Source organism: Bolinopsis microptera, chromosome 10, assembly GCF_026151205.1.
Source record: "Bolinopsis microptera isolate Bmic1 chromosome 10, MBARI_Bmic_1.0, whole genome shotgun sequence".
Classification (NCBI taxonomy): domain Eukaryota; kingdom Metazoa; phylum Ctenophora; class Tentaculata; order Lobata; family Bolinopsidae; genus Bolinopsis; species Bolinopsis microptera.
In genome coordinates this window covers 8139328-8165253 of record NC_087081.1, presented here as the reverse complement: position 1 = coordinate 8165253, position 25926 = coordinate 8139328, and the positions used below count along the sequence as shown (strand labels likewise).

Sequence of the window (25926 nt, the reverse complement as noted above, 5' to 3'; positions counted from 1 at the left end):
ATTGTGTGTTACACTAACTCACTAAGCAACATGGGAAATGCACAGAAAGTTCTGGAGATGGTCCGCCATGTTTTGAAGAAATACGGCCATTAATTCCTGGAGTCATTCAATGGTCCAGGAATGTGTGCGGAGTCACGCCTTAACAACAACCTTGAGAACGTAAAAGAATAATTTTAAGATTTATAGAAGATCTAGATTGTTATTTTTAAGTGATTGACAACAATTGCTGATGACAATAAATACACATTTAATTAAATGCTCACAGATATCAAATATTCAATTTATATTAATTTACATAGGAAAAATGTATTTTTTACATTACAATCGCCAATTTCTCAAACTCCATCTTTGCAAAATAATAACAGAATAAGCGTAATGTTTTGTATCATTGTCATTGTAAGGGATGTTGTCTTTTACAATGCATTTTGAGCTTATTATAGTATTATGTCGTCGGTACGTAAACGTATTACGATATAAATATTTTATACATGCAAATAAGCAAATAATATGAAAATTACAAATTCAAATAACCAATAAACATTATTAAAACCAGTCATATAGTAAAGTGAAGTAATTAAATAAATAAAAACATTGTAATAGTCCATCTGCCCAACAACGACAAAGCGGGCACCATATTTAGATACTCTGCAAAGTTATTTATTCCTCTTTATGACAGTCATGTGTACATGGTGTACCGCATAAAGTGTGACTTTTTTGATAAATAATGAATTATTTCATGAAGGAGCAAGTGGTTAAGGACACGTTCATTGAAGTTTGAGGATATTGGTAAATATTAGTGACCCTACTGAATGGCACGATGATGTAAAATGTGTCACACTATGAAACTATATAAACCCTCTAACCCTAAGATAATCGTTTCATCCTCTAGATAAACTTTGTCGCATAACGATATCTTTATCAGACGATAAGATATCGCTTAAATGCGGCCGGCAGTGAGTTGTAAACTTTGTCACACTATAAAAACGTGACGGAGTTTATATGGACCCCTTGTTGCCGTGTTTGACCACATTTTCGAATTTCCAATTCATAGAATAGCTGTATATGACTATTATCTACATATTTAGCGACTTTTTTCCTTAAATGGTAGCACCATGTAAACTCCGTCACACATTTAAGAAATTTATATGATGGATGTTTATGACATCCTGACAAGAAATGCCGAATAGTCTAGCATTATTTTGTGAGCTGAATGTGTTTGGAATTGTTCACATATTTCATTGTTATAGGCAAATACAAATACAGAAGGCAGAAATAGGTAAATTTAGTCACATAAATTTGTATGATATCTCATCATGTGTGAAATTGAGTAAATATTAGTATACCAACTTAAACACCCTATATTATGTACTATGGATCAATTAACAATATTTCAACCATACGCCGGTCATATAAATTATTATATGGCAGTGATATGTTAACATTGGATAAATTTCAACACCTGAACAGGGTAAAAATTTGTAAATTTCGTCACAAAAAAAATATTATAACTTTATTTGCTCCGTGTTGGCAAAATAACTAATTTATCGACATAGTGATGGTGATAAAGTAACATTATATACAAATTGAGGTATGATTCTTCAAAATAGGGGCAAGAAATGTAAACTTCGTCACATCAGCCTTTGCATTAGTTAGATAGATTTTCTTTCATATCAACTGCCCTTATTATAGTTGGAATGGATTTATACAGGAAATATAGAAACCCATGCCCATTTTTCATCACATTGAAATTATACTGTTGGGGCAGGAAAAGTAAATTTCGTCACATTTCGGTAAATTAGTGATATCAAACTCAGCATTGTTAAACTTGGGTTCTGATTTGCTGAAAAATAACCTACCAATAATTCCTGGGAGAATATTGAATTCTAATCGGGGTATGGTTCTTCAAAATAGGGTCAAGAAATGTAAATTTCGTCACATACGTCATTGTAAAATTTAGATACACTTTCTTACACATCAACAGTCCTAATTATAGTTTGAAATGATTAATTCAGAGATAAGGAAATATAGAAACCCATGCCCATTTTTCATCGCATTGAAATTATACTTTTGGGGCAGGAAAAGTGAATTTCGTCACATTTCGGTAACTTAGTAAAATTAAACTCAGAATTGTTAAACTTGAGTTCTGATTTGCTGAATAATGACCTACTAATAATTCCTGGAAGAATATTGAATTCTAATCGAGGCATGTTTCTTCAAAATAGGGTCAAGAAATGTAAATTTCGTCACATCAGCCATTGCATTAGTTAGATAGATTTTCTTTCATATCAACTGCCCTTATTATTATTGTGACAATTTTTACATCAACTGCCCTTAACTTGAATCAGCTCTATCCGTGCATCGTCCTTATATACAGTTTTCCCGCCTTCCAAACCAAAATCAGATATAAATGATTTCGGCAATTCACCCAAAATTTTAAATTCCATATAATGTGACAGAATTTACATCATTTCCCAATAAGTGCATGTATTTGCTAACTTTTCAAAACAACATATTTTAGGGCAATGATTGGTAGAAGAACCATCAAATAATGAGCTGAAAGGGTTTTGAGGACACCTCACAGTAGAAAAGAGGTATCGTATTCTGAGTGTGACAAAGTTTACGAAATATTGCCTTAAAACCGTTCGATCCCTGCCCTTTAGCCAAATGTTGTATCATAATTGTTAGAATGACCTAATTATCTATATTATATTTTAAACTTGACGAAATTTCCCCGGCAACGGGGACATAGAAGAAAAAACACCGAAAATCGACCTCAAAATGACCCTCTGGTGATGCCAAACCCAGCTCGCAAATGGAGTTGAAACCTCGCCATTTTTAGCAGGGTTGTAGAAAAAGGATAGGAATAGGCTATAGCATTCTTAGAATTTTGATTTAGGCTTTAGATTTTTTATAATTAACGTCGGAAGTGAGGTAAAATAACCGTTAGAATAATGTCGTTATTTTAGCAAAGGTTTACTGCGCTGTTGCGTAGCAACGTTAAAATGCACGTGCGCGAGCAAAAACATCTTAACTACGCGCGTTGTTATGCTGTATGCTACGTCATAATTTCAAAACTAGCTCACATTTACGCTCACGCTATGACTTCTTATAACTTTGTTTGTGATTGGTATTTTTTGATGCGGTAAAAAGTATCGTTTTGGGAATCCGAATACTAACAACGCTGTCGCCATTGTTAGATAAATTCCATTATGTCTACAGTATAACAGAGCTATATGATGAAGAGAAATTAAAACATAACTGATTTTTAAAATTTCCTCGAACAAAGCTTTCGACTAGCGGGTTTCTTCGCTAGAGCTACACACAATGCTGACATTACGCCGCGCACACACAATCAACAAAAATATTGTTGTTTCCTAATTACGCAAATAACTTTGCGCAGTTAAACATCACGTGCCATTTTAAATGCCTGGCAATAATTCAATTGACTGTCATTCTCGATTGAAATATCTTCCAACGATTAACATATTTTACTCATCTGTTGTTGTTTTTCAATGCCCTTTCTTGGATCTAGACCTGCTAAACGGAGATCTCTGCACAATCGATTTGCTGTGAGAGTTAAAGATATGAAAAAGTTCAGACACCGTGACTCATCGTAAGAACCTACATATATTTAACTTTAAACGTCGTTACATTACCATTCTTGCTTTATAAATATCATCTAAAATTTGTTGTATCTGTATCTATCCACTTTAACATTAACTTTCATACGTAAAAACTTTCATACGTAAAAACTTCAATTTGAACAGATCTATCAAATGAGACGATGAGGGACCTGACATTTACCGAAATGATTCAAATGTGTAATTCATATATTTTCAGTGAAGCAGGGTTCGGGAACTAAAGCATATTTGTTGGATTGTTTGACCATTGACTAGCGATGACCGATAAATTCGAACGATAAATTCGCTCCCTTATAGTGTCCTTTAATAAAATTTTCGACTACAGCGGATTTCAACGCGCGGTGTTATGCTGTATGCTACGTCAGAATTTCACAACTAGCTCACATTTACCCTCATGACGCTATATACCTATATATATTTATAACTTTGGTTGTGATTGACATTTTTGATGCGGTAAAAAGTATCGTTTTGGGGCTATATGATGAAGAGAAATTAAAACATAACTGATGTTTAAAATTTCCTCGAACAAAGCTTTCGACTAGCGGCGGGTTTCTAGTCTACTATATTTTAAACCAAAAAATGCTAATTGGGCAGCTATGGTTAACACAGTCACAAAAATGTGACATTTTTTATATTATAGCATGCCTAAAAACAATAAATTGTATTTCTGAGCCGTGTATATGGAAGTATGGGTCACGTGGCTAATGTCCAGAACTTCTGAACACGCTATTGGTTTACCAATATCCTTAAACTTCAACATGAACGTGTTCATTTACGATTTCGTATCATTTTGTGACGATGTTTACATCAACTGCCCTATACTTTAATCAACTGTATCCGTGTATCGTCCTCATATAGAGTTTCCCCGCCTTCCAAACCAAAATCAGATATAAATGATTTCGGAAATTCACCCAGAATTTCAAATTCCATATAATGTGACAGAATTTACATCATTTCCCAATAGCCAAGTGCATGTATTTGTTAACTTTTCAAAACAACATATTTTAGGGCTATGATTGGCAGAAGAACTATCAAATAATGAGTTGAAAGGGTTTTGAAGTTTTGAGGACACCTCACAGTAGAAAAGAGGTATCGTATTATGAGTGTGACAAAGTTTACGAAATGTTGCCTTAACGCCGTTCGATCACTGCCCTTTAGGCCTACATTGTATCATAATTGTTAGATTGACCTAATCTACTATATTTTAGACCAAAAAATGCTAATTGGGCAGCTATGGTAAACAATGTCACAAAAATGTGACATTTTTTACATAATAGTGCCTAAAAGCAATACATTTTATTTTTGAGCAGTGCATATGGGAGTATGGGTCACGTGGCTAATGTTCAGAACTTATGAACACGCTAGATTAATATATGTTAAAATTAAACCACTATCGTCAAAAACGCTGTTTTAGAAATTTACCAATTTCCTCAAACTTCAATGAACGTGTCCTTAAGTAAAAATGAATGTTGCGTGACCCAGCTACCACTATACTCAACCTGTCAACGGACAAAGGGACACGTCTTAAATCATCTCACTCGTCGCATTACCATGACAAAATACACAATACATACCCAAATGTAGCTCAAGTAGCACGATATATAGAGCAGCTTATTAGCTTATATAGCCAGATTAGGGGGTCTGCACTCAGCACTCAGAGCAGAATCACAGAATATGGGCCATATTAGAGGATCATAAGGGGTCAGGATTATATCATATTATTAATTATTATATCATATTATTGGATTACAGGACACAGCTGTGTCAAGACTCAGGGTCTGCTTCATCTCTTGTCAGCGTTTTACTGTTATCCTCCTCCGTTATCTGGTCTACTGAAAATATTGAGGTTTATAACTTCTATATTACTGTTTATAATGTTATTGTTTATAATGATATTGTTTATAATTTTACTGTTTATAATGTTATTGTTCATAATGTCCCTGTTTATAATGTTACTGTTTACAATGTTACTGTTTATAATTTTATTGTCTATAATGTTACTGTTTATAATGTTGCTGTTTATAATGTTAGCGTTTATAATTTTATTGTTTATAATGTTACTGTTTATAATGATATTGTTTATAATGTTACTGTTTATAATGTTACTGTTTATAATATCACTGTTTATAATGTTACTGTTTATAATATCACTGTTTATAATGTTCTAAGAGAAAGATTAGAAAACATTGTGGTTCTGTTTATAAAAGAAACTTTAGTTTTGTAACCTGTACTTTACGCACTAGACGAATACAAATGACGAAATGAGTGGTAATTCCTCACAGCGTCTATTATACAGAGATGAATGATATAGTCGTAGTAGTCTTAAGAGCGAGAAATTATAGTCATTGTCTCAGTAATACGAACGGTCACGGATCTGTCTGAATAACGGGCACTCATGACTTGTAGGTGTGGAGCTAGAAGGATGGCTCGAGGAGGGGAAGCACGTACTTTGGACTCATTATATATATTTAATTTCATTCTAATTATTCGAGAAATAATCATTTAAATAACATGTTCTATTTTGGTCGGGAATTAGATTTCGGTCGGGAAAAAGAATGAAGACGAAATGGTAACAAACTAAGTGTAGGTTTTCATAGAAATGATGACATTCGATTTCTGAAAATGAATTACTTAATTAGTGCAATCAATCGTTTAGCACTTACCTGGTTTTGGCGGATTTTTAGATTTCTGAGTTGACCAATACCTTTCTGATTCTAGATCTGATAATTCTAATTCCGACCCCTTCGATCTGTAACATTCAGTTTCATTATACTTATAGGTGTGATCTACAAAGCAATTTTGAAGCAGCTTGATGAAATAGTGGATTGGGCAGATGCAGGGGAAATTCCACCATTTGCTAATCTCAGAAATTCGAATGAAATGGCACAAACCTGAGCTCAAACTCATCCAAGGATGTGTCCGACTCCATATCTGAAATCTCGTAAAAATCTCGTTCATCAAAGAAAAACTCGTCCCCTATCGTGGAAGATACTGAAGCATTCTTGGCTTTACAAGGAGTTAAGTCTTCTGACTCTGGAAGTGGAGTTTGTGGCTGAGAGGTATTCTGAGGAGAGTGTTCTACTGAGTGCGGCTCTGCAGTTGTTTCTTTCTCATTCCTGATCTCATTGTCACCTTCTACTGTATGGAGCTTACTCAGTGACTGATCCTTCTTCGGATTTAAGGGGGCAGGGGGGGGTCTTTTTGAAATTTCTCTCGAAATTGATTTTATAGTTGTTTTTGATAGAGGGGAGTGATATCTATCTGCTGCTTTTAGTCCCATGGAAAAATATTGTTCCTAGCCGAAGTTATTGCCGGTCAAAGGTCAGCGCTCATGTGTAATTGTATTGCGCGAGCGATTTTCAATCGCGCGCCCTGAAAATCGAGTTTAAAAATCTATCTTCTCCTACATTTTTTAAGCAATCACCTTGAAACTTTCAGGATATGTTCTAAGGACAATTTAGAAACTTCTGGTCGATCAGAATTTTGAGATAGGCCTTAGAAAATTTTTAATTCGATTTTGAAAATCTTGGACCTCGTTTTTTGACGATTTTTCAAGGTCCGGGATTTTCAAAATTGAATAAAAAATTTTAAAAGGCCTATCTCAAAATTCTGATCGACCAGAAGTTTCTAAATGGTCCTTAGAACATATCCTGAAAGTTTCAAGGTGATTGCTCAAAAAATGTAGGAGAAGATAGATTTTTAGACTCGATTTTCAGGGCGCGCGATTGAAAATCGCTCGCGCAATACAATTACACATGAGCGCTGACCTTTGACCGGCAATAACTTTGGCTAGGAACAATATTTTTCCATGGGACCAAAAGCAACAGATAGATATCACTCTCCTCTATCAAAAACAACTATAAAATCAATTTCGAGAGAAATTTCAAAAAGACCCCCCCTGCCCCCTTAACTTGGGACTTTTGGTAACAGATCGATCGGAAAGGTATTCTATAATACCCGGTGAGGATGACCTCTTCTCCCACAAATTATTATACTCCTGATCTGCACACTCACTCTCATCCCTCCCAAACGAGAAGCTCCTTGTTCTAGGAGAAGCACTGCGAGGTCTGAGGATAGTTGCACGTGCCATCCTGGGAGAGAGTCTGAGGGAACCCTCAAAGCTGGAGTTAGCGGGGCTGCCTGGAGAGTACTCTTCAACTACTGACAGGTTTGTGGTCCGTTTTTCTGAACCCTCTGATGAATCTAACGCAACTTTTGGGACTTGAGAACTGGCTTCCATACATTCGATTGATTTTTCGAGATCTTTAAATGCCCGTTCGAGAGAATCACAGTTTATTTCTTCACCTTTTTCGATGACTTGTAGGGCCCGTTCGAGAGATGCACAGTTTACCTCCTCAGCTTTTTCAATCACTTGGAACGCCCTTTCTAGAGAATCACGCTTCATTTCTTCACTTTTATCATCGTCAACAGGTCCTACTTCACCAGGTCCTACTTCATGGTACTCAGAGGAACTAGAAGAGCTGGAATCAAATGGGTTTAAACTTTTCCGTTTGTTAGGACTCTTGGTGAAAGTCTTTCCAAAGTCAGAGCGTTTTGGTGAGGTCTTTGACTTCTTCATTTTACGTTTAGGCTTTGCAGGTGGTGCTCTCCTTTCTTTCGAGGCCGGGGTTCGTCTGGTGGAGTACTGAAAAGATTTTGCTGAGAACATTTCAAAAAGGTTTACTAACACTTCATGGTCTGGAATTACTTCAAAACAGATTTGTATACATTAATATTGCTGTATTAGATTGTAATCCTGATAGGTCAATAACTTTATAATTGTACGTGCAATGGAGTTGAATTGCTGGTATTTCTATTTCATTTTCTTGTTTGTTCTACCTTTTTAATATTTGTGAGTAGTTCTTGGACCTTTTGCTGGGTGTTCTGCAATGCTTTTCTGTCGCAATGCGTCAGGGGAGTTTTCTCTAGTATTTGATCAACAAAGCTTGGTAACCTGCCAACAGAATATTCTTTACAATTCACAACTCTACATACTACAAGTATAAGTAACATGCAGATATTCTTAATTTACTAGATTATATTAAAGAATTAAATCCAACTATTAAAATATTATGGTAAAATATCAAACGGGATCTAAACCGACAAAAGTTGATGTTCTTTGATTTCTAATACCTGCTTAGTGTTGATGAAATACTTACTTGTGAATGCGGAGGGATGGTTTCTGGAATAGTTTCTCCAAAGATCCGATGTCCGCTATATCAGCTTCCCACAGTAAGAGTCTAAAGTCTTCTGAAGTAGATTCTAGCTCCGTCAGTACTTGTAGATTCGTTTCCTAAGTATTTTATTGCTATTATTACTTAATTGCTAAAGTCTTCTGAAGTAGATTCTAGCTCCGTCAGTACTTGTAGATTCGTTTCCTAAGTATTTTATTGCTATTATTACTTAATTGCTAAAACTTTTGTCCAAAAATGTAAAATAATCATCAGATTAGCAGGTGATTCAAATTAAAAGCAATAAGGGATTTACGATTATTGTTGAAACGTTGACACGAATATATGAGCAGGTGATCTTATATTTATCAGGCCTCCCGAGGAAGCCGTATGTTAATTCTGAATGACTCCTTCGAACAGTGACCAAGCCACTGCATAACGGATTACAAGATTAATTAGTGATCAAGCCATTTACAAAATTTTACGATATTACCATACGCGATAACTGTATAACTATTATAAAAGTATAAACTTTAACCACTAATGATTACGCTACGCAAAACATTTTTGAAAGTACACTAGTGATTAAGGCACGGACAAACGGAAAAAGCACAAAACGTAATGTTATAAGTGTTATGCTGGACACTTCACATCATTATCTAAAAAGTGTAATATCCGGATAGGAATATTATTTATGAGTCGCATCTAAAACATTTAGTAGCAAAGCGGTTGCTGCATAGCGGTTGGGTAGCAAAGAAATGCTAGTGAGAGTTAATCATATAATTATAATTTGGTAATGTGAGTTTTACTTAAGGGCACGGTACCACTGAATCACTGGTGGTGGCTGCTACTGGCAGCGGCGTGGCCAGAATCACTGGTGGTGGCTGCTACTGGCGGCGGCGTGGCTAGAATCACTGGTGGTGGCTGCTACTGGCGGCGGCGTGGCCAGAATCACTGGTGGTGGCTGCTACTGGCGGCGACGTGGCCAGAATCACTGGTGGTGGCTGCTACTGGCGGCGGCGTGGCCAGAATCACTGGTGGTGGCTGCTACTGGCGGCGGCGTGGCCAGAATCACTGGTGGTGGCTGCTACTGGCGGCGGCGTGGCCAGAATCACTGGTGGTGGCTGCTACTGGCGGCGGCGTGGCCAGAATCACTGGTGGTGGCTGCTACTGGCGGCGGTGTGGCCAGAATCACTGGTGGTGGCTGCTACTGGCGGCGACGTGGCCAGAATCACTGGTGGTGGCTGCTACTGGCGGCGTGGCCAGAATTACTGGTGGTGGCTGCTACTGGCGGCGACGTGGCCAGACTCACTGGTGGTGGCTGCTACTGGCGGCGGCGTGGCCAGAATCACTGGTGGTGGCTGCTACTGGCGGCGGCGTGGCCAGAATCACTGGTGGTGGCTGCTACTGGCGGCGGTGTAGTGCAAAGTTGAGTTATCCTACACTACTAGTTATACTATTAGTAACAATGCTACTACACTACTACTATACTACTCAGCTTATATCGGTGTTGAGTAGCACAAAGTAACGCAAAAAACAAAACGTAACCACAAGTTATCAAATATCTGGCTGGAAAGCCACACAATGTTTTGAGTATAGAAGGTTTGTGATACTAATAATACTATTACTCAGCTAATATTGGTGTTGAGCAGCACATACTGCACTAAGTAACGCACAAAACAATACGTAACCATCAGCAACTTATTATATTATTACGTGACTACATTTTACAAAGTACTCAATACTTCAATATGTTGGGATGTATGACTTCCAGAACTTATTTGGAGGAGTAACATTTATGCGGGCATGAGTTTATCATGCGCTTAAAAGTTGAAGATAACTGATGAATCCAGATATCAGATGAATATCGAAATGGTTTTATAGCTCAGTGCTTATGCTTGATGTAATATCGTTTATAGTGGTATAAACTGATTCTGACGTTTTATTCTTAGAACTGTGACCTAATTCAGTCTTCACTGCTAATAGCTCAGACACAGTGACAATAATTATAAGGGTGTGGTTACAAACGGTCACATGAAATATTGAAATATCAATCTTAAAGAATAACTATTTGTAACGATACATGGCCACTTGGTGTTCTATAATTCCTACATTCTATATATAAGGGCCATAATGACAATTTAAGGAATCAATTTTCCGAGAAATACTTTATAGCTTATACCTGCTTGAACCAGCCCTATCGCTTAACTCTTACTTGCTTGATAACGAAGGGAACAAAGCAGCTGTAGTGAGGCCAAACTCTGAATAATATCCGCCCTATCTCAACTCTCTCCAAATGCTGAGAAGATTGAAATGTTATGAATATTAGTTACTAGAACAAACCAATCTCTGTTAGTGTGGCATCAGGCATGGAGCAATTCGTCGTATTCTATACATACAATAAAACAGGATTGTTTAACAAAAACACCTGAACAATTTCAAGCGGCTGACGTTTTGCTTAAACCGTTTTGGTGTTGCAGATAACAACGTAACAACAAATAAACAAAAGTAAAAGATCAACTTCACTAATATTACCTGATCACCGTGCTGAATGGAACTCTTGATAGCGTCGTTCAGAAGAGCGATTACTCGGTTACTCAAATATATAAGATCCTGTACAAGATAGAATGAATTAGAGTGATCCTTAGCAACAAGTGAGTGACTCTTGGCAACAAGTTGGCGGTGAAGTTGCCAACAGCGCCACCATGAGTACTAAATCAATAAAAGTCAAAACGAAATTAGAGCTGCCAATATTTAAGTTAAATAGGAGCTGGGAAGGCAATGTTAATGGTCGAAAAGATAAAGATTATCAAAACAAATATCTGCTCATGTGCAAACAAAAGCGGAGTCCGTGATACATTTCCTACAAAAACTGGGGAATAACAATAAAGTTTATACTTGAGTTTAAACACCTGCGCTGGAAGAACCAGCTGCAATAAATCAGGGTACTATTACAAAACACCACTACTGTACTATTACAGCACTGAACAAACTTTTAAAACTAACCTTCAACTCTGCAAATATTTTGGTGTGTTCCGCTGGTGTTAACAATGTGCTGGAGTCTAGAGGCTTCTGTACGCCCTGGTAATGTTAGAAGTTGACGTCTGGTAACTGGTTTGTGGTTATGGTTGCAGGATCCCCCCTCTATACATAGACACTGAGCTGTCTCTAAAAACTTGTAGTTATGGTCGAGGTAAAGGTTAAAGTTAGTAGTTGACGTGGTGTTATAGTTACAGACATACTCCCCCTCAATCCCCCTTTAATCATGAGTCTAAAGGCTTCTTTACTCTAAGAGTTGACGTGTGGTTATTGTTACAGGAATCTCCCCTCTCTCTCACTCTGCTCTCTAACTCTCTAAAAACCTTACTGGAGTCTAGAGGCTTCTGCGGTACACTCTGGTAAAGGTAAATGTTAGTACTCTAAGAGTTGACGTGTGGTTACGGTTACAGGAATCCCCTCTACTAAGCTGTCTCTAAAAACCTTACTCCCACCCAGTTTCTGTACATCCTGATAAAGTAACTAGCTGACGTGGTGACGTTACGTTACCACGGTTACAACGGTTACAGTTACTGTGGTTACGGGGATTCCCTTAACCCCCTTTAATCATGAGTCTAGACGCTTCTGCACACGCTGACACAAATTTAGCAGCTTAGAAACGTGATCTTAGAATGGCACTCCGAAAGAAGCTCCTCCCTTTCTTGTTTAGAGGCTCCTGCACAGTTGGAGTGGTGACAATTTACATCGGGTTGCTCAATCACCCTATGAGCCCATACTATGAACAAGAATACCCCCGGATGGCATAAATATTTTCCTTACCAGCCACTCGTAAACAGTATTTCTATCTTGTTTCTCCTATGAACTTCCACCCCTGTACAAGTCATATCTCTCCGGAAGAAATCTAAGCCCGCTTATAAAGTTTTGAATATACAAATTAAGGTTTGTAGTGATAGACTTGAGATTCCTTACCTCTCTCAGGGATACTAAATGATCGTTGTAGATAATTTCCGTCTGTAGGAACTCTTCTATCAAACTACACCTGTCTTTTTGTCTGACAATACACCGGTCACAAGGTCCGGCACGTGATGTCTCGCTACAAAGATAAGAGAAGTGAAACACAAGGAAAAGTTGTATATTGAGAGTTGAAACACGAGGAAAAGTTGCATTTTACATCATGCAATAAAGGTCCACTTGTAATATTAACCAGTTACTTGCTTATGATGCTGCATTGAGCTCTGCTAATGATGGATTTATAATCTAGCTCATAGGCTACTCTAAATTTAAAAAGTTCAACTTGTATCTTTTTTTGTTGTGGTAGCTCTAAATATAAGCTAGACATTGTTAAAAGTTGACAACTGATAGGAATGCACACAGCCGCAATCCAAGAAAACAGAAGCCATTAAAGCTGATGAAGCAACGAGCATGCGACCATTTGTTAAAGTTTTGTAGTTTGCGGAACCCTCAACAAAGACAATTGGTAATGGATAGTGCACGTGTTCACGATTTCGGCCATGAATTATGGGATTTTGTGCGATATAAAGTCCTTCAAAAAGGCAATCGTCCGTATATCTGGCATATGCCAAATGGTTAATACAAATTCAAATTGGGTTTTTTAGAACTCCGGCTAAGACTGTGCCCGGTTAGAATGGCGCTAATAAATTTGACTTCTCATGTCGATATTCCCTGCACTGGTACACTCATTATTACTTACTTGTTCCAAGGGACCCTGCAACCTTGACACAACTGAAATAATAATGTTTTTTGAGAAGTGGACCTTATCAAGATATAAATATAACACGTCATCATGCGCGCGCCCACTTTTACGTGTAAAAACAATTTGAATTACTGTGCACCTCTCGACCAGTATTTATGTCTGACTAATCATTAAATGATGAAATAAACAGTTCTTTTGCAAACACATCGAATCTTAATAAGCTAATAGCATTAAAACGCTTAAAATTAAAAAAGATTCTCCTCAAAAATTAATTTAGTTCCTTCTGCTTTTGTGCACTGTCACGTATAAAACAACTATTGTCCACCTCCCCTGCTCCTGCACCGCAGTATCTCTGTGTGACTAACCACTATAAAGGAGATCGTAAGACTAAGATCGTGCTATAGTATGAAGCTTTACGAGCCAGAAAGGGTTGGCATCGTTTAATCAAAGCAGTGGCAAATCAAAACCCAAAATCACCGACACACCAGACTAACCTGGAGGTTCTGTGTAGAGAAGGCTGTACCCCCCCACCAGACTAACCTGGAGGTTGTGTGTAGAGAAGGCTGTACCCCCCCCACCAGACTAACCTGAAGGTTCTGTGTAGAGAAGGCTGTACCCCCCCCCCACCAGACTAACATGGAGGTTGTGTGTAGAGAAGGCTGTACCCCCCCCCCCCCCCCCACCAGACTAACCTGGAGGTTCTGTGTAGAGAAGGCTGTACCCCCCCCCCTCCCACCAGACTAACCTGGAGGTTGTGTGTAGAGAAGGCTGTACCCCCCCCCACCAGACTAACCTGGAGGTTCTGTGTAGAGAAGGCTGTACCCCCCCCCCCCCCTCACCAGACTAACCTGGAGGTTGTGTGTAGAGAAGGCTGTACCCCCCCCCCCCACCAGACTAACCTGGAGGTTGTGTGTAGAGAAGGCTGTACCCCCCCCCCACTAGACTAACCTGGAGGTTCTGTGTAGAGAAGGCTGTACCCCCCCCCCCACCAGACTAACCTGGAGGTTCTGTGTAGAGAAGGCTGTACCCGCCCCCCCCCCCCACCAGACTAACCTGAAGGTTCTGTGTAGAGAAGGCTGTACCCCCCCCCCCCCCACCAGACTAACCTGGAGGTTGTGTGTAGAGAAGGCTGTACCCCCCCCCCCTCCCACCAGACTAACCTGGAGGTTGTGTGTAGAGAAGGCTGTACCCCCCCCCCCCCACCAGACTAACCTGGAGGTTCTGTGTAGAGAAGGCTGTACCCCCCCCCCCCCAGACTAACCTGGAGGTTCTGTGTAGAGAAGGCTGTACCCCCCCTCCCCCACCAGACTAACCTGGAGGTTCTGTGTAGAGAAGGCTGTACCCCCCCTCCCACACCAGACTAACCTGGACGTTCTGTGTAGAGAAGGCTGTACCCCCCCCCCCCCCACCAGACTAACCTGGAGGTTCTGTGTAGAGAAGGCTGTACCCCCCCCCCCCACCAGACTAACCTGGACGTTCTGTGTAGAGAAGGCTGTACCCCCCCCCTCACCAGACTAACCTGGAGGTTGTGTGTAGAGAAGGCTGTACCCCCCCCCACCAGACTAACCTGGAGGTTGTGTGTAGAGAAGGCTGTACCCCCCCCCCCCCCCCCTCACCAGACTAACCTGGAGGTTGTGTGTAGAGAAGGCTGTACCCCCCCCCCCCCACCAGACTAACCTGGAGGTTCTGTGTAGAGAAGGCTGTACCCCCCCCCCCCTCACCAGACTAACCTGGAGGTTCTGTGTAGAGAAGGCTGTACCCCCCCCCCCCCCCCCCCCCTCCCACCAGACTAACCTGGAGGTTGTGTGTAGAGAAGGCTGTACCCCCCCTCCCACCAGACTAACCTGGAGGTTCTGTGTAGAGAAGGCTGTACCCCCCCCTCACCAGACTAACCTGGAGGTTGTGTGTAGAGAAGGCTGTACCCCCCCCCCCCCCCCTCACCAGACTAACCTGGAGGTTGTGTGTAGAGAAGGCTGTACCCCCCCCCACCCTCCCACCAGACTAACCTGGAGGTTCTGTGTAGAGAAGGCTGTACCCCCCCCCCTCACCAGACTAACCTGGAGGTTCTGTGTAGAGAAGGCTGTACCCCCCCCCAGACTAACCTGGAGGTTCTGTGTAGAGAAGGCTGTACCCCCCCCCCCCTTACCAGACTAACCTGGAGGTTCTGTGTAGAGAAGGCTGTACCCCCCCCCCCCCCCACACCAGACTAACCTGGAGGTTCTGTGTAGAGAAGACTGTACCCCCCCCCCACCAGACTAACCTGGAGGTTGTGTGTAGAGAAGGCTGTACCCCCCCCCCCCCCTCCCACCAGACTAACCTGGAGGTTGTGTGTAGAGAAGGCTGTACCCCCCCCCTCCCACCAGACTAACCTGGAGGTTCTGTGTAGAGAAGGCTGTACCCCCCCCCCCTCACCAGACTAACCTGGAGGTTCTGTGTAGAGAAGGCTGTACCCCCCCCCCCCACCAGACTAACCTGGAGGTTGTGTGTAGAGAAGGCTGTACCCCCCCCCACTAGACTAACCTGGAGGTTCTGTGTAGAGAAGGCTGTACCCCCCCCCCCCCCCCCACCAGACTAACCTGGAGGTTCTGTGTAGAGAAGGCTGTACCCCCCCCCCCCACCAGACTAACCTGGAGGTTGTGTGTAGAGAAGGCTGTACCCCCCCCCCCCCCACCAGACTAACCTGGAGGTTCTGTGTAGAGAAGGCTGTACCCCCCCCCCCCCCCCCACCAGACTAACCTGGAGGTTCTGTGTAGAGAAGGCTGTACCCCCCCCCCCCCCCCCTCACCAGACTAACCTGGAGGTTGTGTGTAGAGAAGGCTGTACCCCCCTCCCACCAGACTAACCTGGAGGTTGTGTGTAGAGAAGGCTGTACCCCCCCCACCAGACTAACCTGGAGGTTGTGTGTAGAGAAGGCTGTTCCAGTTCCTCTGAGAGTAAGTGACCTGATATGTTATGATAAGTTCAATTAGACCAATATCTGATATCTACATATTGAGCTTGTTGATTGTTATTGACCTTTATATTTGTTGAGGAAATCGGAAACTTTAAGTTTTATTTGAATTATAATATTTAATAACTTTGATGCTTTATTGCAATTTTTAAACCAATAGCAATAAAGTTTTTCAAACAAATTAGAAAATCCGTGCATTATTAGCATTCAACGATGGATAAATATTTACAATAATGGTTACAAATTCGTACAAATAATAATCTTGATGGTATAAATCTCATGACCCTGAATATTCGCCCAAACATCATCACATGAATTGTTTATACCCGGCCCATAAAAATGACCCACGGTGAGCAAAACTGCAAACTAAAATCCAACCAAAAAACAAAAGGTTGCAAAATGGAACATGATCCCATCATTCTCAAAATAATCTCAGTTTAAAAACACACATGTAACACTAAATGTACCTTTTCAAAATAAGGTAAAAACACTTGTAAACTGTTAAAGTGTGAAGCTGTTAAAGTAGCAAACAAATCACGTGATAGTGCGCTCGCACGTGCAGTAGAAAAATCGTCACACACCACCTCACCCTAGGGTAGAGTAAGAGTAGGAGTTCCTGTCTTCATTTCCTGGAGAGAACACTTGTTTATACTTAAACAACAGCTAGAAATGGAGTATGTTTATTGTTTCCAAAGCAATTACATGTTACAAAAGGACAACTTTCAAAAAAAATTAAAACACCGGACAGTATATAAATAATGTTCAACATTTGAACGTACAGTTAATTCTGTAGAATAAAAAGAGTACAACCCCGATTTACCGCCGCGCTAAACAAAATATTTTTACTGATGGCAATTTGTTATTATAACGAGATCGCGTATTAAATAGGCTAACATTCACCAGGATATTAAATATTTATTACAGTTAAGTGATGTAAGTTTTAATTCGGTCAATACATATGTTACTAACAATCATCCATGATTACTGATTAGTCATGGTTACTGTTATGGTTATTGTCATGGTTACTGATCAAACATTAATTCCAACTCACTTTTTCTACAGCAAGAAGCACATGATCCCATAAAATCTGTCGACAAATCTCACAACCCTAAACAAACTTCAAACACGGAAAATAATTAACTGATTTTGGTACTTATAATGACAGGCGCTGCAAGTAAGTAGTAAACACTGGAGTAACCACCACAAACATCCTAAAAGATAATCACAGAGCTGTAACAATGCAGACAGGTAATATTAACGAGGGCAAATCACTGATTTAAACTAAGTTCACTGCGGTGAATGCGACGTGTAATGTCACCCTGATTCACCTTCACATCTCACCATGTTACCCATATAAGGATATAAGTAGCAATTATAGCGGTTATAACGTGGGTATTAAAGTATTTACCTACTCACAACAGAAGAAGATAAGGTCATGAGTCATGTGCAGTACATTAACACGCCACTTGAGGCTGATCACTTGCTGTTCAGCATTCACACGCTGACTGGGAAGCGGACAGAGCGGTATAATTGTTCATTATTCCGTGTCATTATTTTACCCGTGCCAATGTCGTAGTGCAGTTAAATGTTGTCAATGGTTACAGCCCATTAGGTGATGGTTATTACCATGGTTACTATTAGGTTACATTTCATTATGTGAGAATGACTTAAGATAACGAGAAAATATTAAAGGGTTGAAGTAAAACATGTGTAATTTAAGAAAAGAAAAGGGTAAACGCGGAAATGTTGGGCAGTGTCTGTCTCCTGCCGTGAGTTGCAATTTAATTGTAGTCTACTGCTATTAATATAATCTTTTTCTAGTTGGGGTGATGATTTGGTTGTTTGAGTGGCAATTAACTTCTAATAGTTGACATCCTGCTTCATGGTTATATACACATACTATAATTATACCGTACATATTCCAACATGTACATCGTACATATTCTAATATGTATTATGTACATATTTCAACCTGTACATATTTCAACCTGTACGTCATATTCATCATGATATGTTGGCAACATCACTAGGCTTGCTCTAAACTAAACTAAATATTAAATGACTGTTTCTGATCGGTCAGCTAGGCAACAAAAAATAAAGATGCCTCACAAATTTTAAAACTCATTCTCTAATTCCCATTATCTTTAAAGGTGCTTTAATTTTATTTTAAACGTTACTGATATCTTACTGTACAGTCGGTAGGATATTTCATCAAGGGAGAGAATTTAATTAGACGAAAATATATTGTTCTTTAAGTTTTATGAACTTCATAACTTACGGTACAACAAACAAGAACAACAGACGTTAACCCATGTACGATATATACGCTAATCCTAGCTTGTAATTCACACATTGTCAACAAATACAAAAAGATTGTGAATAAAAAGCCCATCTCACATTTTCTAATATTACTTAACAATAAACATGGTTCCGATTTCAAATAACGGTGTAAAAATTATTACGATGATTACAATGATAACAATGATTACTCACCTAAAACCTCATTACAGGCGTTGGTTTCTGAACCGTCTTCACTGGAGAGGTTCTCTGAACCGTCTTCTCTGGAGAGGTTCTCTGAACCGTCTTCTCTGGAGAGGTTCTCTGAACCGTCTTTACTGGAGAGGTTTTCGTGTGGACCTTCGGTTTAGGGCTAACTTCAGGTTTAAAGGCCGGTGTTTTACTGGTTTTATCTCCGGTTTTAGTTTTATCTCCTGTTTTAAGAGTAGTTTTTGAAGGGCTGGGTATTTTGCTGATTGTTTTGTCGGGAGACTTTGGTGAACTTTTATCAGCTTCCTTAACAGTGTCTTTGGATGCTGACTTACTCGCAGTACTCCCACTGGATTGAGTTTGTTTAGGCTTAATCGCTGATACTGTCTTTTTAGTGACAGCTGTTGTTTTTGGAGATGGAATTGTTTTCGTGGTGGCTTTAGTTGGTGAAAGGGATTTTTTAGTGGTCGGTACACTGCTTTTGATAGGAGTTGATGTTGCTTTAGGAGGAGGAATCTTTAGCTCCTTTTGAGAATTCGGTGACTCAGAAGTTGTTGTATGAGACTGTTTAGCTACTAGAGTTGCTGTTTTGGTTGAAGATGTTTTAACTGGAGATGATTTAGAGAGAGCTATTTTACCCGAGGTGGTTTTGGGAGGAGAACTTTTAAAGGGTATCGAAATGGGCTTTGGAGAACTAGTGGTATTCTTAACATCATTTGAAGGCTCCAAAGATTTTCTTGTTGACTGATTTGATACTTCTTTAGCAGCAAGATTACTTGAAAGTTTTATACCCGCTGATTTAATCGTCCCACTTATTGAAGCTATAGACGCTGATTTCTTGTCGGGTGACGATTTAGCTAAATTTGAAATCGTGCCTGCTGGCTTGGCAATGCCAACGGATTTTGATGGACTTTTTGTAGATCCATTCTTGGTTAAACTTGGAGGTGGCCTAGGGGAAGATTTTGATTTCGATGAAGCAGTTGCTGTAGCAGTCAGTTTTGACGCTATTGAAGGTTTTGTCGCAACATTATTTTTTGATGCGAATGAAGGTGTCATGGTAGGTGTCTTTGGGCTGGTAACTGATTTATCAGCAGCTGATTTTGAGGGTGTTTCAGATTGCTTTGTCTGCAGATTATTCGACTTTTTAGCTGAAGGGGCCGACGGAGTTCCTTGCTTGGATGGTAATTTAGGAATCGTAGGTTTACCCACAGGAGCAGACTTTACTGGTAAAAGTTTACTTTTAGGGGGAGAAAGCTTGCTATTGGTAGGAACTTTTATTGGTGATGATTTTAATCCTTTTTTGGGAGGCACAGTCTTACTCTCTTCGTTAAATGTTTTGAAAGTATCGTCTTTATCAACTGACACACTGGTGGCTGGTGATTTTGGGGATTTTGCCGTCGCCATCATTGCACTTCTTACATAATTTCCTTTTGAAGTGCCAATACCGGAAGCTGGAATTTTCGTCAAGGTTTTCGGAGGCGATGCCCTAAAGGATATTAATGGTTTTGTTTTGGCGACTGGAGCTGGTTTCGATTCTACTTTATCTGGCGACGAAGTTTCTTTAACATCCGATGATTTTTTCTCAAACGTTTTTGCTGAAGCAGTTTTCGAAGAAACTAGTGCATTCGTTGACGAAGGCGTTATTGGACCTTTAGAAGGAGATACAGCTTTAGAGTTTTTCATTACCTTATTAGGAGACACCGCAGCTTTCTTAATTTTTTGTCCCGAGGTATCCTTCGCTACCGGTTTTGATGTTGAGGTAAATGTTTTTGATGTGGCTATCCTGTTCGAAATTGGCGCTGGTTTTGGTTTTACCAAAGGTTTTGTTCCTGTTGGTTTTGTTCCAATCAACGTCCTTTTTCCAGGACTTGCTGGTTTTGGTTTCGCTCCAGCGTTGTCCACCTCATTAGCTACATCCTTTTCCGAAGATATCGGTAAAGTTTTAACTGCGACCGGAGATGTGGAAGGTGTTTTTTCTGCACGTTTGATCGGTGATGGCTTAGCACTGATTTTTGTGGGAGATAACTTTTTCGGTGCAATGAGTGGCTTCCTTACTGCCGTGTTTGTTTTGACTCCTTTTGCGATCCCCGTCTTTATTCCACCTGTCATACCACTGGAACTAGATACAACAGCTGTCGACTTAGGCTTTGCAGGAGCTTTCAGTTTACTGCCGATTCCATCGGATATCTTTTTGATAGGTCCTTGCGTTACTTTATTGTTAGTTTGGACAGTCCCTGCTACAGCAGTTTTCTCAAGTTTTTTCTTTCCCAAATCTGCCTTCTTATCAGTTTTCTTCAATTCCTGATCCATTCTATATTCATCATACTTAAACAGCAAGTTCTCAATATCATTCAAGTCGTTCTCGTAGTTATTAAAATCAATGTTCTCCTTTGCTTTAGCGGGTTGTGATGTCTTTTTTACAGTGGGTTTGATTGGAGTTGGGTGCATGACCCGTCCCTTCTGTTCTTGAGACTGTTTTGAGAATCTGAGTGATGGCCTCTCTTGAGGGTCATGTCGCACAGGTATCATCATCTCGTTCTCAGTCACGGTCGATCTGAAACATTTTATGGATGATTTCGCTTGGCAGTTTGAAAATTAGACCATCCGTTTTGTATTGAACGATTCAGCTGGTTAGCCCATTTCAAAGGACATATTATGATAAATACGGCTCCTTCAAGTTCTAAGCTCAAACAATGTCTAAAAACGATTAAATATGAAATTAACTAACTCTGTGTCCAGGAGAGGGAGTTCCTCCTTATCAAACCTCAGATCTTCTACAGAGGAAGGAACCGACATGATATCCTCTGAAAAATAGTCAAAATTGAGCATACTTTCTAGCAAATAAACCGTTAAAATTGAAAATTTCTAGCGAATAAACCGTTAAAATGGAGAATTTCTAGCGAATAAACCGTTAAAATGGAGAATTTCTAGCGAATACACCGTTAAAATGGAGAATTTCTAGCGAATAAACCGTTAAATCGGAAAATTTCTAGCGAATAAACCGCGCCGTTAAAATAGAGAATTCCTAGCGAATAAACCGTTAAAATGGAGAATTTCTAGCGAATAAACCGTTAAAATGGAGAATTTCTAGCGGATAAACCGTTAAAATGGAGAATTTCTAGCGGATAAACCGTTAAAATGGAGAATTTCTAGCGGATAAACCGTTGGGAAGCAGGTATAACACTATACTGATAGCCTTTAATACAAATGAATCGCTCTAGCTCATAAGCTATATATGTGTGTGTTAAGGCATTTTGATATCACCGATACAAGATTATACCAATTTAGGAGGTGCACAAGTGTCTATTATATTGCATAATGCCATTAGAAGAATTGGATATTTGGACCGAGCCCCGATCTTAAGCGCATGTTTGAACTTTATAGCAGTAAGCAGTTATATAAATATAAAGATTTGTAACTTTTTAACAGTATAGTATACACAAGGATTAACTTTAAGATTAAAACTGAATTCATAGTTGGGAACCTGACAATCTAAATTATATGTGTACCTTCGATTCGAAATGTGTTTGGGGGCAAAATTTTAGTGATCCCGTTTATTGCGACAATAAACGGGATCACTAAAAATGTTGCCCAAGAAACAGTACAACTATGCGACCAATAATCAATGTTCACATTCGGATATTACACGATTTGGAATGTATTCAAAATACTAAAGGTCTACAAATAATCTCCAACTTACCAAGTCTACTATTTTCATGCTGCATCAGCAGCTCATTCTCCAAGAAACTATCATCAGGGTCAACCTGGTCGAAAGAGTCTACGATAGCTGAAAACCTCTGCTCGCTTTCAGATAGCATCTTCCTAGCTTCCCCGTGCGAGATCTTCTCGGAGCACATTGAGAATCCGTCACTTTCATACCTGGGAATTGAGATGTTCGGTGTTTTGTTTTGTTGATAGTCTTTCAAAGAAGATCACAACTACAAGCCACCTAATTCTAATCAAGCATGACAAGATAGTGATGATTTATGAAGACGAAGCTTTAGCTAATAAGTAGATTATTTATAAACTTATAAAGTGGAAATAGTACAAACTCTTTTGATATGTCCAGCTCCTCCTGCAAGCTGACCCCAGTGTCCATGTTGTCAGAGTCCGTAAACGGGTCTGATTCGTTCTTTGGACCGGAAGAAACACTTCTGAGGGGACTTTAGTGAGTTGTGATTAACTTACTACCCTTGGTTTTTACGTCAAGGAAGCATGATATGACAGATTTATAACATACCACGAGTAACTTGAGTAATTGTTGCAATTAATTCTGTTCATGACCAAATCTCCAAGTTCAAATAAACTTAAGTTGATCTACAAGTATCAGAACTGAACTAATATTATCCCGAACCGGCCTTAGTCCTCAACCTGGAACTAGATTTCAACCAAACCCTTACCCTATAAAAACACTATGCTGAATAAGGTTGGTAGGTTTGCCATTCACCATGCTAACTTGGGGCAGCTCTGAGATTTCCTCAGTTATAGAACTTATCGATTTGAAAATTGCAAGAAGGTAAGAGTGGCTTGTTAACCTACATATTTTTATATCGGGTTGCCGGTTGGTCAAAGTATGAACCTTCATTAGAGCAAAATATATTTATTCGTTACATTACATAGAAAGATAGAAACATTTCTTACCACCATTTGTTTTGCATACAAGTCAAACATATTCTCAATTCTTACGTTTTTGTTGCGGCTCCTTCCAAATCTTCAAACTCCTGAAGATCCGAATCCTCATCCGGATAAGATGACTTAACGTCAAACTTGTCGTCATCACCAGTTCTCATTCTCCCCCTGTATTCATCCTCCCAGTCTGATTCAATTGATTCGCAATCAAGCTCTTTTGCTGAAACAAAATCAGCTATCTTCCCAGCTCCTTGAACCTCCATATCAATTCTTCTCCTAACTGGTTTCTCGTGACTGATTGCCTCATGATGAGAAACCTCTGATTCTTTCAGCACGTCAAGGAGCCGTCTTGTTTCCTTCAGTTGAAGAGTCAGGTCTTGGATAGTGGTGCTCTTTTTACGTTTCGATCTGTTGTAGTACCCGAAATCATGGTCACTATCCAAATAGGCAGACGAGACGGCTACGCAAGGCTTTTCTGATTCTGGTGATGCTGCTGTTTCGTTGAAGACCTGTCTGCTCCTGTTTATGAGGATTTTGTTGATCCTCCTCGGTATCATGGTCTTTGTTCTCTTGTAAACTGGACTTCTGGAAAGTTCCTTAGGAGTTCTCCTCACATTGGGTATAGGGGGAATCTCGTCATGAAGCAAGACTTCTTTACGGTAAGTTAACCGCTTGTCAATCATTTCCTTAATGTCTCTTCGGGCTCTCTGGCGAGCTGCTGGATCTGCAAGACACACCATAGTACCACAGATTCAGGGACATTAAGGGACAAACTTGGACAGCTATATGGTATCTGAGCAAAGAACGTCTTAGGTCTGATTTGTGCTGGCAAAACCACGAAAAGAAAACAACACTGAGAAAGCAATAAAATGCACCTTCAGATTAGCTCAGTTTTACAAGGAGAATGAATATTCAATACAGGTCACATATAACTGATGGAGAAAGAAGGATAGTATTTCCACTCTGGTCGAGTGTGAGCTGCATCCTGGGCCAATACTCAAATATAGTCACCATGGTAACGTAACTTAATCACAGCGTGGCGCATGTGCCCTGTGTGGGGGACTCTGACACGAAGAGACAGGGAAAGGAGGGCCTCCGACAATGCCATCACTTTTCAGTTCAAAACTTCATTACTGCAGGTGGTCGATTTGATTTAGAAACAGCTGCATGTGTGTTGTGAGGGACAAATATAATCACAGGCAATAATTTTAATCGATAACAAGGTAGATTCTACTCCGATTTCTCCGATCAGCACAGTAGTCAGTGTAATAAGCGCCAAGCGCGAGCACAGAACTTTTTTTCTCCGATTTCGATAAATTTGGTACCAAAATTTGTCTAAAAATGTGAATAAAATAAATCCACCGTGTAGCAATTTTCGCTAAAAATGCTACACGGCGTTTGTTCGCCGCGCGTGCTTTTTTCGCGCAAATTTTTAGATTTTGGCCTATAACTTTCACATTTTCAGTTATTATCACATAATTATTATGGCATCATAATCAGCTCATCGAGACGAAACTTTTAGTAATAATATTTTAAGATTTAAAAGAAAATTATTTTCCAAATTTTTCAATCTGAACACAAGGGTCCCCCCTTGTGCGAAATTTTGAACAAATTTTTGAAAAATTTGGTGCTTCAAATATTATAATTTTGGTACCAAAAGTTGCGTCTGACTAAGATCATTACGATACTGTAATAATTATTTCAAAATATTCAATATTTTAGGAGTTATAGGCATTTTAAGCAATAAATTACCCATTTTTCGTCCTTTATACATTCTTGTAATGCACAGGAGGCCCACATATAGCTCGACGTTATTTTGCTACACGGTGAATTTGCATTATTCACACTTAGAGGCAACTTTTGGTACCAATTTTATCAAAATCAGAGACAAAAAATTCTGTGCCAACTCATGGCGCTTATTACATAGACTACAGATTAACCTCACATAGGATATATTTTCTTCTATTATTTTACTTTTAAATAATAGAAGGGCGCTTACCATTAGTATAGCATATTAAAATGTTTCCCTCTCCTGCGTGCAATGCCGGCCGGACCCGAAACTAACCCCTTTCGGAAAAATTCTTTAAGTTGGCAGAGTAAATCCGTTCAAAACCACCCGCGCGTGCCCCCTGAGAGCACGTTTTTGCTAGTAGTTGGCCACTTTACTTTCACAAGAGGACCATAGTGCAAAGAAACTACTGCTGACTGCTGCTAACTGCTGCTAACTGCTGCTGACTGCTGCTAACTGCTGCTGACTGTTGCTGACTGCTGCTAACTGCTGCTGACTGCTGCTGACTGCTGCTAACTGCTGCTGACTGCTGCTAACTGCTGCTGACT

At 39.7% G+C, this 25926-nt stretch overlaps 3 protein-coding genes across 5 annotated transcripts; all 3 read right to left on the bottom strand.

Annotated features, from left to right (window-relative positions):
- Nucleotides 1-5086: 5086 nt before the first annotated feature.
- Nucleotides 5087-8922, bottom strand: LOC134821575 (uncharacterized). The gene is made up of 6 exons (XM_063832277.1): nucleotides 8801-8922; nucleotides 8481-8595; nucleotides 7570-8286; nucleotides 6533-6810; nucleotides 6305-6390; nucleotides 5087-5473 (listed from the first exon to the last, which is right to left on the bottom strand). Exons 3-6 carry the CDS (start codon nucleotides 8218-8220, stop codon nucleotides 5406-5408), a joined length of 1083 nt encoding a protein of 360 aa, XP_063688347.1. The 5' UTR covers nucleotides 8221-8286; nucleotides 8481-8595; nucleotides 8801-8922; the 3' UTR covers nucleotides 5087-5405.
- Nucleotides 8923-8959: 37 nt separating this feature from the next.
- Nucleotides 8960-17817, bottom strand: LOC134821574 (uncharacterized). The gene is made up of 9 exons (XM_063832276.1): nucleotides 17802-17817; nucleotides 17063-17102; nucleotides 16414-16465; nucleotides 13521-13552; nucleotides 12779-12902; nucleotides 11819-11893; nucleotides 11348-11425; nucleotides 11028-11111; nucleotides 8960-9019 (listed from the first exon to the last, which is right to left on the bottom strand). Exons 1-9 carry the CDS (start codon nucleotides 17815-17817, stop codon nucleotides 8960-8962), a joined length of 561 nt encoding a protein of 186 aa, XP_063688346.1.
- LOC134821827 (mucin-2-like) lies at nucleotides 16414-24564 on the bottom strand. Of its 3 annotated transcripts, XM_063832626.1 has the most exons (7): nucleotides 23647-24564; nucleotides 23013-23114; nucleotides 22661-22839; nucleotides 21689-21764; nucleotides 18967-21514; nucleotides 17063-17102; nucleotides 16414-16465 (listed from the first exon to the last, which is right to left on the bottom strand). In XM_063832626.1, the coding sequence occupies exons 1-5, from the start codon at nucleotides 24327-24329 to the stop codon at nucleotides 18967-18969; spliced, it is 3588 nt and encodes a 1195-aa protein (XP_063688696.1). In that variant the 5' UTR covers nucleotides 24330-24564; the 3' UTR covers nucleotides 16414-16465; nucleotides 17063-17102. The 3 variants fall into 3 exon arrangements, with proteins under 3 accessions (XP_063688696.1, XP_063688695.1, XP_063688697.1); XM_063832625.1 differs by lacking the exon at nucleotides 16414-16465 and having other exon boundaries at nucleotides 16647-17102; XM_063832627.1 differs by lacking the exon at nucleotides 16414-16465 and having other exon boundaries at nucleotides 16676-17102; nucleotides 23013-23111.
- Nucleotides 24565-25926: the final 1362 nt, after the last annotated feature.

Bases quoted from the DNA above. Each gene is read 5' to 3' on its own strand.
- LOC134821575 (XM_063832277.1), bottom strand. From the start codon at position 8,220: ATGAAGAAGTCAAAGACCTCACCAAAACGCTCTGACTTTGGAAAGACT. The intron at 6,811-7,569 runs GTTACCAAAAGT...TTAAATCCGAAG, and splicing joins AATACCTTTCCGATCGATCT to AAGGATCAGTCACTGAGTAA. The intron at 6,391-6,532 runs GTTTGTGCCATT...TGAATGTTACAG, and splicing joins TTGGATGAGTTTGAGCTCAG to ATCGAAGGGGTCGGAATTAG.
- LOC134821574 (XM_063832276.1), bottom strand. The intron at 11,894-12,778 runs GTAAGGAATCTC...TAACATTACCAG, and splicing joins ATTTAGTATCCCTGAGAGAG to GGCGTACAGAAGCCTCTAGA. The intron at 11,426-11,818 runs GTTAGTTTTAAA...TATCTTGTACAG, and splicing joins AAATATTTGCAGAGTTGAAG to GATCTTATATATTTGAGTAA.
- LOC134821827 (XM_063832626.1), bottom strand. From the start codon at position 24,329: ATGGTGTGTCTTGCAGATCCAGCAGCTCGCCAGAGAGCCCGAAGAGAC. The intron at 23,115-23,646 runs GTAAGAATTGAG...AAGTCCCCTCAG, and splicing joins GAAGGAGCCGCAACAAAAAC to AAGTGTTTCTTCCGGTCCAA. The intron at 21,765-22,660 runs GTAAGTTGGAGA...ACTATTTTTCAG, and splicing joins GCATGAAAATAGTAGACTTG to AGGATATCATGTCGGTTCCT.